The sequence below is a fragment of the Moesziomyces antarcticus genome (assembly GCF_000747765.1).
Source record: "Moesziomyces antarcticus DNA, scaffold: scaffold_v10009, strain JCM 10317, whole genome shotgun sequence".
Classification (NCBI taxonomy): domain Eukaryota; kingdom Fungi; phylum Basidiomycota; class Ustilaginomycetes; order Ustilaginales; family Ustilaginaceae; genus Moesziomyces; species Moesziomyces antarcticus.
In genome coordinates this window covers 27,152-38,786 of record NW_014639001.1, presented here as the reverse complement: position 1 = coordinate 38,786, position 11,635 = coordinate 27,152, and the positions used below count along the sequence as shown (strand labels likewise).

General features: G+C 60.6%; 4 protein-coding genes across 4 annotated transcripts; 2 read left to right on the top strand and 2 right to left on the bottom strand.

Moving 5' to 3' along the window:
• Positions 1–806: 806 nt before the first annotated feature.
• On the top strand, positions 807–3,200 carry PAN0_009d3675 (glycoside hydrolase family 16 protein; the record flags this gene model as incomplete). Its single annotated transcript, XM_014800635.1, has 1 exon — positions 807–3,200. One exon carries the CDS (start codon positions 807–809, stop codon positions 3,198–3,200), a length of 2,394 nt encoding a protein of 797 aa, XP_014656121.1.
• A 186-nt stretch (positions 3,201–3,386) lies between these two features.
• PAN0_009c3674 (c6 transcription factor AlcR) lies at positions 3,387–7,277 on the bottom strand (the record flags this gene model as incomplete). The annotated part of the gene is made up of 2 exons (XM_014800634.1): positions 3,387–7,038; positions 7,132–7,277. 2 exons carry the CDS (start codon positions 7,275–7,277, stop codon positions 3,387–3,389), a joined length of 3,798 nt encoding a protein of 1,265 aa, XP_014656120.1.
• Positions 7,278–8,075: 798 nt separating this feature from the next.
• On the top strand, positions 8,076–9,365 carry PAN0_009d3673 (uncharacterized protein; the record flags this gene model as incomplete). The annotated part of the gene is made up of 1 exon (XM_014800633.1): positions 8,076–9,365. One exon carries the CDS (start codon positions 8,076–8,078, stop codon positions 9,363–9,365), a length of 1,290 nt encoding a protein of 429 aa, XP_014656119.1.
• Positions 9,366–9,438: 73 nt separating this feature from the next.
• On the bottom strand, positions 9,439–11,452 carry PAN0_009c3672 (FAD/NAD P-binding domain-containing protein; the record flags this gene model as incomplete). Its single annotated transcript, XM_014800632.1, has 2 exons — positions 9,439–10,067; positions 10,150–11,452. The coding sequence occupies 2 exons, from the start codon at positions 11,450–11,452 to the stop codon at positions 9,439–9,441; spliced, it is 1,932 nt and encodes a 643-aa protein (XP_014656118.1).
• Positions 11,453–11,635: the final 183 nt, after the last annotated feature.

Genomic DNA, 11,635 nt, shown 5'->3' with positions numbered 1-11,635 from the left:
TTTTTGACAGCCAGCGCCTCGCGACTGCAAATCAGGTGAAACCTTTCGGTTTGTGCGGTCAGAAGACGGGCCTCGCTACCACTGCACCGGCGGAGCGGCGGTTCAAACGAGGCCATGCACCACTGCCAACCACGGCAACTTGCACTTCCACGCACTTTGCCATGCATGCACTTCTGACGTCTGCTGCTGCCGCCGTTGTCCGCTCGGGAGCAGGGCTCGCGCTGCGTTGCCTGGACCCCCGAAAGCGCTGCACTGCAGTCGACTCGTCGGGTTGCATCCGCACTGGCCGCCTTCGGTGGACGCCGATGCTCGCCATGCTGCTGTCGGACCCTCCTTTTCGGCACAGCGCCCGAAGCACGATCTCGCCGTGTGAAGCCAGTGCGTATCTTTGAGCATCGATGGATCGTGATTGTGACTTGGCCGCTTCGCTCTGCTCGTCCGCTTCCCTTCCTTGGCATCACACATCCATCCATTCCTCTTGCTTTCCTGTCGGCCTGCTTCGCGCACTCATTTAAGCTCGCCATCCGTGGCTGCCTCGAAACCTTATTCCGATCTTTTCGCGGTCACCGCAACCCAAACTTTGTTGCTTTGCGCTTCGTTTCATTTCATCGAGCCAGGGCATCTCCTCATTCTCTCTTTCTCGACACGGCAAGCTCGGCATCACCGCGTTCTGCAGATGCTGAGCTTCGACACCTAGACAGCTCAGCCGCAACTCCAAGCTCGCGCCTTGCACTTGCAACCACCTTCCAGAAAGGCACCGTGATCTGAGCCAGCAGCCGCTCAACCGTGACGAGCACATCGCCATCATGCCCTCCGATGCCTCCGCCTCCGCCTCCGCCTGCGCTTCAGCCCCAGAAGCCTCGACGGCTGCGGCGCAACGCTCTCCGACAAACTCGGTTGACCTTCCGCTGTCCCGCTCGCACTCGCAGCAAGCTTCCCTCGATACAACTGCGCACTCAGATTCGCACGATTTGCCTCAACCTAGTCTTGCGCCTTCCATAAAGCCACGCATCAGCAGCATGGCACGCCCCCTGTCATCCAGCTCACATTCAACCAGCGACGATGGCAAAGAGCTCGACCTGACCCAAGCTGGTTCAGACGACATACACCCCATCATGGACTCCTCGGCCAGGTACAACAGCATCGACACATACAACCTCAGCACGCTATCTTTCACCGTCGATTCCAGCTCTCCAGACCACACTGCACCATCACGCTACGTCAACTTGGTACGTCCCGCCCGACCTGCCTCCCACATCGTCGAGGTACATGTTCATCACTTTGTAGCATCCTCTGACTTTTTTTTTCGTTTGCTCCGCTTGATCCAGGGTATGACAAGACCACTTTCTCACATCCCCGACGATCAAAAGGTCAATCCACGTGGCATACGCGACATCTTTGGCATCCCCGCGTCGCTAGTCGGCTCGGCAACCAGCATGAACGGCTCCACCACAGCAACTTCGGAGGCGAACAACTTCTTCACCAACCCATACTCGTGGGACACCATGGATGGAAAGGAAGAGCCGGACGACGCCTTGCACGACCCGAACTCTTCGCACGATGCTCCCGACGGATGCTTCGGAGGCGCCCTCGGTACCAGAGGCCTGCTCAACGTTGGCGTGCTCGTCGTCCTCGCCCTCGCACTAGTCGCCCTCTTCGGTGGATACCCCGTCATCGCCTACCTCAACAGGCATCACGAGAGCACAAAAGGTGGCTTCAACCTCGGCGGAGTCAACGCCTCGGGCCAAATCGCCAGCATACCCGGTCTGCGATCCTCTCTGATCGACCCAGACACGCCCGAGGACGCCTATACCACACTCAGCCCCGACGGCACAAAGAACATGAAGCTCGTCTTCTCCGACGAGTTCAACACCGACGGACGCTCCTTCTACCCGGGCGACGATCCCTTTTGGGAGGCCTCCGACCTGCACTACTGGGCGACAAACAACTACGAGTGGTATTCGCCCGAGGCCGTCACCACCGCAAACGGATCGCTGCAAATCACGCTCGCCGAGGTCGAGACCAACAATCTCAACTTCCGCGGAGGATTCCTCAGCTCGTGGAACAAATTTTGCTTCACCGGCGGCTATCTCGTGGCCAGCGTCCAGCTGCCCGGCTCCCCCCACGTCCCGGGTCTCTGGCCCGCCTTCTGGACCATGGGCAACCTCGGACGCGCCGGATACGGAGCCACCACCGACGGAACTTGGCCCTACTCGTACAGCGCATGCGACGTCGGCACTTTGATGAACCAGACCGACGCCAACGGCCAGCCCGCAGCCGCCGCCATCGGTGGAGACGTCATGTGGAATCGCAAAGCCGAGTCCAAGGCGCTGTCCTTCCTCCCAGGCCAGCGACTCTCGGCATGCACCTGCGCCGGCGAGGACCATCCCGGTCCCATCCTCAAGGACGGAAGCCTGCGCGGACGCAGTGCCCCCGAGATCGACGTCTTCGAGGCCCAGGTCGACGGCACGCTCGGCCTCACTGTCTCCCAGTCGATGCAGACGGCCCCTTTCAACATGTTTTACAACGTGACCAACTCGACAGGCCTAGCATACGAGTTCTTTCAGCCGACGTCGCACCTCAACCTGTACAATGGCCAGAACGACCAACAGGCACTTAGTGGCATCTCGCTCGCGTCGCAGCGTGCAGTGCAGCTGGGTGGAGACAAGACCTTTTCGACGTATGGCTTCGAGTACGAGCCTGGACCGACTGGGTACATCGACTGGATCTCGGACAGCAAGCGGGCCTGGAAGGTGCATGCGGCGGCGCTCGAGGCGGACCCGGTGTCGCAGATCAGCGACCGACCGATTCCCGAGGAGCCGATGTACATCATCTTCAACCTCGGCATCAGCGAGAACTTTGGCACGCCCGACTGGCGCCGGCTGCGCTTCCCCGCCGTGATGCAGGTGGACTGGGTGCGCGTGTATCAGGACCCGGACGCGGAAAACGTCGGGTGTGACCCCAAGGACTTTCCCACGGCCGACTACATTGAGCGCCACAAGGCGGCTTACTACAATGCCAACTACACCGTCTGGGGCGGCACGGCCGACGAGGGCGGCTACGGTGCGCTCTGGCCGCGCAACCGCCTCTACCCGGACGGATGCGCCGCACCCACCAGCACCCAGCCCGGCTCGCCCGTCCAGCCATACCAGCATGCGAGCCCTGTGCCGTCGAGCCAGATCGCCGTCGGCCAGAACTGACCTCCCTGCATCCATCTGTCCCGGCCACGGCAGTGGACCCGGCACGACGCCGTCGGTCCCTCCACCCACACTCTTTTGCATCTCTCACGATCTCGCACACAACACCGCATCCACAGCAATGGACAATCAATCCCGTTTCTCAGCACAAATTTCTAGTTTTACATGGCATGCGATCGTAACATTGCGCTAAGAGGCAGCGACTGTCGGTGCTTCGTTCATGAGTTCGCCTTTGCTGGAGCTGTTGCGATCGCCATCGACGTGCTCGCGTTTGCGCTTCAGTCCGTTTCTGTAGCTGATCAGCTCGTCGTCGTCTTCATCGCCGTACAGGTCGTCGTGCTCGCGTGGGGCAGCCGCTTGCAGTGGCATCGACATGAACTTCTGGCCGAGCGAGTGGTTCACGCCTATCGACGGGCTCGACTGCACGCCCTGCGTGCGAAGCTGAGCTTGCAAAGGGACCGAGCTGGGTGAGGCGGTCTTGCACTTCTTCTTGGCCGGGCCGGACAGGCTTCCTTCCTCCTCGCTATCGCTGCAACTCGTCACGCTGGTCGACTGCGTCGCATAGGACGGAGCGGCGTGCATGCCCGGCCTGACGAAGGCATCGCCCGCACTCAACCCCGCTGAGGCTGCCGGACCGAATCCGAGATCCCACTCGGTCGCGTCGAGCGAGAACACGGTTTCGACCGAACTGGACGAAGCATCCGAGCCCAGAGGACGCAGTTCGCGCACAGGCTGGTTGGTCAACTGCGCCAGCGTCTCGAGAATCGCGAGCGGATCGATGGATAGCTCGCCTCCGGCCGATGTTGTCAGCGATTCGACAAGCGAGTCCGCAGCAGCAATGCCCGCTGATCCGTTAGCCGCTCCGTTCTGCCCGATCATCTGCAGCAGCTGCAGATAGTCGGTTTGGGACGGAGCGACGCCAATTGGAGCTTCTTGCTGCTCCACACAGTGCTGCTCCACCGATGGCTGGTGTGCCAGCCCGAGATTCGCCGTAAAGTACGAGTGCAGAGCCGACTCGAGCGAGCTGCCTTCTGCCTGCACGCTATCAAACCCCATCGGCGACACTTCGCTCCCCTCGACCGAGCCGCCGAAGCCCGATGCGCGGTTGCTGTCCGCATCGCTGCCTGGGCTTGGGCCTTCCGTGGGCCACACCGGGCGCATCTCTCGCGCCAACGGCGGACTGGCCATGGGGATCTGCGGGAAAGCGAGGTTGCCCTGTCTCCTGGCATTCGTCAGCTTCTCGAGCTGCTCGTGCGCCATGTGCGCCGACGGCGATCGGTCCGACAGCTGCTCCAGAGCCCAGAGGCACTTTTCGATGCGTGCATGGCTCTCCTCGAGCTCCTTCCACTTGAAGAGCGAGCAGTAGCCTTCGTGCAGCTTGACTTCGGTCTTGACCACGGTGGTGATGCTGTGCACCAGGATCTCGGACCACGGCTCGGTGAGCAGCAAATTACCGCCCGAGTCTCGCACGTACTGGAACGTCGGCTCCTGATGGTTGAACGCCGTCGACTGGATCGCGCCGATCAGCAAGGCGAGGTCAGAGCACGCGCGGTCGCGCAGCCGCGGGAAGATGCCGGATCTGGCGCGCTCAAAGCGCGCGTGTTTATCGCTAGAGCCGGCCATATCGACGGTCTGCACCATCTCGACAAAGAGAAGCACGGCAAGGTACCACGGGAATGCGAGCAAAGTGTACCAGGACTGGATCGACGCCGGCAGCGAGGCGTGCGATTCGCGGCAGCTGTCAATGAGTCGACCGTAGATCTGGTTCCAGTGGTAGATGATGGAGAGACCGCTGCGGATGTGCTGCTCGACGGCCTGGGTGGACGCACGTCGCCAGAACGACATCTGAAGACGGCTGATCTGGCGGAACATGACGACTTTGACGGGAGTCGAGAAGGCGAGCGTCGCTGCCGCCTTTTTCTCATCGCAGGGCCACGAGGAGGCGAACTCTGTGGCTGCTTTGCGCTTGCTGATGTCGATGATGTAGTCATCCCAGATCCCCTTTCGACCGGCTGCAGGAGTCGGAAGCTCGCAAGAGGCTGTGTCGAAAGCATCGGGAGAGAAGGCGGCACCGGGTACCGAGGACATGACCTCGGAGTCTTCGTCGCAAACGACGGGCGGATGCTTGCGCAGGACGCTCGTCTCGGTGTCGATGACGACACATAGCCAGTAGAGCATGTGATAGGTGCCCTCCATGCGAGCGACCTCGTTCGGGCTGGCTTTGGCAGTGCCTGCGGTGTGCGGCGTGTTGTCTTCGGTGGACTGTCTGCGGCTTTCGAGGTCGCTCTGGATCTGCCGTGCCATCTTCTGCTTTTCGGAAGGCTCAAAGTCGGTGCCATTATGGGCGTTCGGCCCGGAGGATGCACCGACATGGTTGAGTGATGTCGCCTGGTCTGCGCTGGAAGATGCAGAAGCAGAGGGCTTGGTCTTGGATCCTGGGGCGTTCCAAGGGCTGAGGCCGCGACGCTTCTTGCCTTCGATCTTGAACTTGATGCTGAGGAGCTTGCGCATGGCTGCGACGAGGAGGAAGGTGCTGCCCTCTGCGGGTGATTGCCAGGAGCTGGTGTCGAGGGCGCAATTGTCGCTGTTGAGATCGATGTCGGGATCGTTGGCGGCTCTGTCCAAGACCTCACGCGGCTTCTCGGTCCAGGCGAAGATGATGAGCGCAAAGATGACGCGGAAGGAGTCGAGGTTGGCCACCTTCTGCAGCTTGTCCCTGGCGCATTCCCAGAGCGCAAGTCTGACCTTGTTTTCGGACGCCTTGCTGAGCTGTGGGCCCGCGGCGTGCAGGTTAGCCTTTCCGGCGAGGCCGCTGATCCAATGCGGGCTCCACTGTGCGGCAAATGCGAGCACGACGGAATGGAAGGCGTCCATGATGTCCTTCTCCCTGCTGAGTGCTGCGGAGGAGTGGCCGAGGAGGCCACGTGCGCCACGGTCGAGCTCGCAGATGCGCCAATAGACCAGCTGCTGACCGGCGCTCGACGAGAGGGCGCTGGGGAGTGGTGACGAGCTGGTGCGGTCGAGGAGCATGTACGGAGTATTGGCCGAGGTGATCCAGCATCTGAGAGCCTGCTCTGCGGCGCCTTCGTAGACGCGGATGAGACCGTCATTGAGGAAGATGCGGTCGATGGCGGTGGTCATTCGGTGGGCGGAAGAGGTGGGCGAGATCGTAGCCGAGGCTCTGTAGGCTGCGGCTGCGAATGCCATTGCTTGTGTGAGCGGCAGGCCGTGGGGCATGGGGTGTGACTGGTGGCGTTGCGAGAGTGTCAGTGTTGACTGCGGAGAGACGGCATGTATGGAGCCAATGGAGGGCGCCGTCTGCTGCTGCACGTCGAGGCCGAAGGGACTGGCACTAGGCTGGGCAAGCGTTGTGAGGGTGGCTGCGACGTGCGGGAGCGTGTCTGCGTCATCGGAAGGGTCGCTTTGTTTCAGGGAAGGAAGCTCTTGGTGGGTTGCTGTGCTCGGTACGCCGCCGAGGATGGAGAGGACGTATTGAAAGGAGCAGGTCTTTCCCTTTTTGCGGCAGTTGGAGCAGGCGACTTTGGAATTGATGGCCTCTGCGACCGAGTCATATACGGCATTGCAGGCGCGCTTGCCAGTTCTGCATCGATCGCAGGAGCGGTACTGACGGCGACGCGAGTCTTTTGCGCTTAATGAGGACATGGTGATGGCGGCGATGGCGGTAGAAGATTCAGCCTTCATGGTCGAGTCGGCTGTTGGTGATGTGATGCCGCGACGAGTCAATGATGACGGGATGGTGGTAGGATGGTGGTGAGGTGGTGGTAGGACGGAAGCTGTTGCAACAAGAAGCGGGTGAAGCTCAGATGGTTCGCGGTAGTGGCTGTACGCAGGTAAGCAAGGGATTTGAGAGAGGCTTGGCTTATGCGCGTGCAGGGTTCACGGCCGAGCGCGATCGAATGGCCGCCGAGCTGACCGATGGAGTGCGCAGGGCGAGGCGGGATGCATGAGTCGTAGTCGGAAGTGCTGGCCGAATCCAGACGAGACGCATGACAAGATGAACGAAGGGGAAAAGTGTGGGGAAGAGGCACGAGGAGCCGAAGCGTCTTGCTCGCCCCACATGTTGTGCATCGACTGCCTTTGCCAGAGACCCTGGGTGCATGAGCCTGGCGCACGAACTCGAGCACATGCTGTAGCACACCAGCACATGGCGGATGTGCGGCTTGGGTGGAATGGTGCGAGGTGGGAGGGGCGAGGCCAGAGAGTGTGGGGAAAGGCAGGGCTACGGTGGTTAAATTAGCCGAGCTGCGGAGGGGAAGCGCAAAGAAGGGCCAAACCGCCCACAAGGTTTCTCAATACTACTTAGCGCCGGTCAACCTGCCACAGCCCTCCCGCTCTCTCGCCCGTCCGCTCGAGTCTCGAAGCTTGTGGCATCGTTCCTGAGTCGGCCCTTTTGTTTCTCACTACTGTGCTAATGAATGCCAGTCGGCAACATGCAAGTTCAAAAAGTCACAAAACCCACGCTGGCTGGCTGGTCAGCCGTTGTCGCTGCCACACCTCGAATCTGCGAGCGGGACGGCCGGTGAGACCGAGCCGGCGGGGCTTCAAATCACTGCTTTTCCGAATCCACCGATTTCCCCACCGTGCCAAAACACCTGCGCTCTTTTTTGCGGCCGAGATATGGAATTTTCTCGATTTCGCTCTACAGACCGAAGACGACGTAACAAGCCTTGATTTAATTCAAACCTCGGATCCCGGGTGACGAGGCCACCTTCCAAGGGTCGCTTCGCAGACGAATTTTTTGAGAAGAGCGAACTGAGCGGAGGAGTTGCACTCACACCGCCGGCCATCACCATCCTTTCTCCATACCTTTCCGCGCGCTCATCCTTGGTCTCGCGGCTTGACTCTAGTACGGCAACCATGGCATCATCCTCCACAGCTCCGGCGCACGTCGCCCCCAAAGACCTCACCAAGCTGCTCACCACCATCCACAAATCCGTCTCCACACTCGGCGACTCCGTCCGCGCCTTCGAGAAGGATGTCTCCCAAACGGCATCCGGCGATCCCACCGAGAATCCATTCGCGTATCCCGACGGCATCTCACTCCTCACCGTCAAGAACGAAGCGATGCTAGACTACCTTCACCACATCGTCGCCCTCTCCATCGCAAAGATCTCGGGTCGCTCCCTCGCCAAGGCCTCGAGCGCATCGCAACCAGGCGCGAGTGCATCCACAGATCTCGTCCAGAACATGGTCAAGCTGCGTCTCATGCTCGAGAAGCTTCGCCCGCTCGAGAACCGTCTCAAGTATCAAATGGACAAGCTACTCCGCGCAGCCGCCGACGCCGACAAGGGGGTCATGCTCGGTCGTGCCGCGCCCGCTTCCGATGCCAACGCCAAATCCAGATCCAAGGGCCGTGCGGGCGACGACGACGACGACGATGCCAGCGGCGACGATCTCGCTTTCCGTCCCAACCCCTCCGCCTTTATGCAAGACAAGGCTCGTGCCCTGTCCAAATCCTCCAAGTCCAACGATCACCGATCCAGATCCAAGCGCGAATCAGACTCTGAATCCGACTCGGATGATCAGGGTGGCAAGGCCGCCGTGTATCGACCTCCCAAGCTGGTGCCCATGTCGTACGATCCCGACGCGCGCTCCAACAAGAAGGATCCGCGCTTCGCCGACAAGCCTTCGTCCATCACACGCAACTCGGCGCTTCTGTCCGACCTCACCGCCAGCATGTCCGCGAACCCGTACGAGGCCTCCTCCGGCGGTGTCGGCGTCGGCGGCCGCGGTCGCCTCGCCTCCAACACTTCCGCACGCGCCAAAGCCCTCGCCAGAATGGACGAGTTCGAGGAGGAAAACTTTACGCGTCTCGTCATGTCCAAGAAGGACGCACGCAAGCGCAGGCGCGACGAAGCAGACGTCGCCCTCGGAGGCGCAGGTCTCAGCTCGGGCCGCGACGGCAGAAGGCGCATCGGCGGCGGCATGGAAGAAGAGTTTGGCGACCTCCTCCGAGGCGCAGGTCTCGACGGCCGCAACGGCAAAAAGGCCAAAAAGGCCCAGCAGGCCTACGACTCTCTCCGCGCCTCGAGCAAAGCTGGCTCCACCCTCCAGCGATCCAAGTCCAGCTCCGCACCCTCGCCTGTCCCCAAGGGCGCAAAGTCCAACAAGTTCCGCAGCCAAGTCAACCGCCAAGCTCGCCGATAGTCTTCGCTTGTCTTTGCTCATCAATCCAATGCTCGTCACTGACATTGAACCAAATCCTGGCCTGTGCCGACTGCTACTGTGCCTCATCCGCGTCGTCCTGATCATCATCGTCCTGATTCGAGCTCGACTCGAAAAATCCGACCACGTACGCGTTCTCCTCGTGGACCGGCAGCGCCCCCGCCTCAGCATCCTGACCTGCAGAGGTGATGCCGTCGTCGGCGCCCCGACCGCCTCTGCCCTGATACTCGGACGGGTCCCTACCTTTTCGGCGTTTCCTTTCCGCCTTTTGCTCCTCGACTGCATTCCTGATCCACTTCACCTTGTCCTCATGGCTCTCGCCGCCAACTCGTGCAGGCAAGCGTGAGGCCAGAACGTCGTAGTATACACGCTCGGCTTGGTGCACTGCTGCATCTGTCATACCCGCAATCGATGCAGTCGGACGTGTCGTTGCTGACGCCTCAGCTTGTGGTGGCGGGAACGCAACGCGCGACAGACCAGCCTCGTCATGCTCTCCTGCATGCGATGAGACGTGCTGCCGGTACGTCAACTCGACCAATGGTTTCGCGCGAGGTTGCCAAGCGTCGTTGCTGGCGTCGTCATAGCTCGTCCATGCAACGATCTGGTCGAGCACAGGCTGCAGCACTTCCAGCACAGGCCTCTGCGCCTCGGCTTCCGACGCCTCGGTCTGCACATAGTACACGTCTGAGCAACAAGTAAGAAGGGACAACATCATCAGCCTCCGCGTCAAGCTGCGATCATACGCAAAAGATGGCCGCGCACTTACATTGGCCTTTTGGACACGAAAAGGTGCCTTCGCCCATCATCAAGACGGTCACCGTGTTTGCATTGCCGCCGATGGAACCAGGCGGAAAGACGATGAGACCGGTCTCGGGAGGCAGCTCGGGCTGTGTTTGTTCTTGTTGCTGGTCAGCGTCCTGCTGAATCGAGTCTGGCGCTTTGGTTTCGGCACTATGTGAGAAGCGGATAGGTTCCTCTAGGACCAAGACAGCGCGGTGCAGCACGTCTAGCTTGCGTGATGGGTCTGCAGCATTTGCCGCGGCCCTGCGGCTGCCGAGGCCGAGCTGTTCGAGCATGTCGTCGCTCGAAACGAGATGGTCGGAGGTGATGGTCGAATCGACGTCTCTCACCTCGATGCTCCATTTGGCTGCTTCCTTGTCGTATTTTGCAGAGCGCACCTGATGTGCGAGGATAAACATGCCTCCCTTGACTGCCGAGGCGCGGCAATAGCCCTGTGCAAGCTCTCCTGCGCCACCGTATTGGCCGACGAGATAGGCGGAGTTGCCATACCTTCCGACGCTCGACATGTGGCTTTTGGCACAAGACATGGCGGTCTCGGTGGTCTCGTGTGGAGTCGAGCATAGGCAGACACCGTAGGCCACCGCATCGATGAGATCCGACGGCATCTTGTGCACCTGTGCCAGGTAGTCGACAAACGGCCGCTTGGCTGTTTCTGAATCCTGCGCAAGCTCAGATTGCCAGTCTTCGGTGGCAATGTACATGAGCAACTTCATGAGTTTGCGCTTGGCGATCAGGGAGAGCGTCTTTGTCTTGAAAATGTCTTCCTTGCTCGCAGGAACGCTAGTCAGCGTTAGAGCTGAGCCGTCGGGACCATGTGCAGAAGGCGAAGCGACGCATGTGCGTTCGAGAAGGCGAAAGGTGGCGTAGGAAGAAACTTTGGAGCTGATCAGGCACTCGATCGAGGGACCCGTTGCGGGAAGGAGGGTCGGTGCGAGCGATATCGCATAGTGCCGGTCGAGGGACGCCAGCGACTCTGGCAGCTTGGAAGGTGTGCTGGACTGTGATGCCTCATGCTCAGTGGAAGCAGGGAATGTCAAGCTGACGTCGGTCGCGCGTCTGTTATGCTCCGGCTCCGACGTGGTCGAAGCATTGGCGGCCCATTTCAGAAGCTCAGAAAGCGTGAGACTTGCCCACTGATCGGCGTAGTAGTCGTTTTGATCGATGTGGATCACTGACAATCCTGCCGAAGACAGTGCGGCGGAGAGGATGCTCTGCGTGAGGCCGGTGCTGAAGAGGGCGACGTCGTAATGCGACTGATCCAGCGACATGGCTAGAGGCTGTTGGTGAAGGAGAGGAGGAGAAGCAGGGTCCAAGCGTGCACGCCGTCCTCTTCTCGTACCTGAGCAACCCTGGCCGAGTTCCGAGATTGCGAAAGACCAAAAAAGGCGTCCAACCTCCACCACCTGCTGAGCGTTCCTTCTTCCTGTACCTTTCTGTCCTCGTTCTCTACA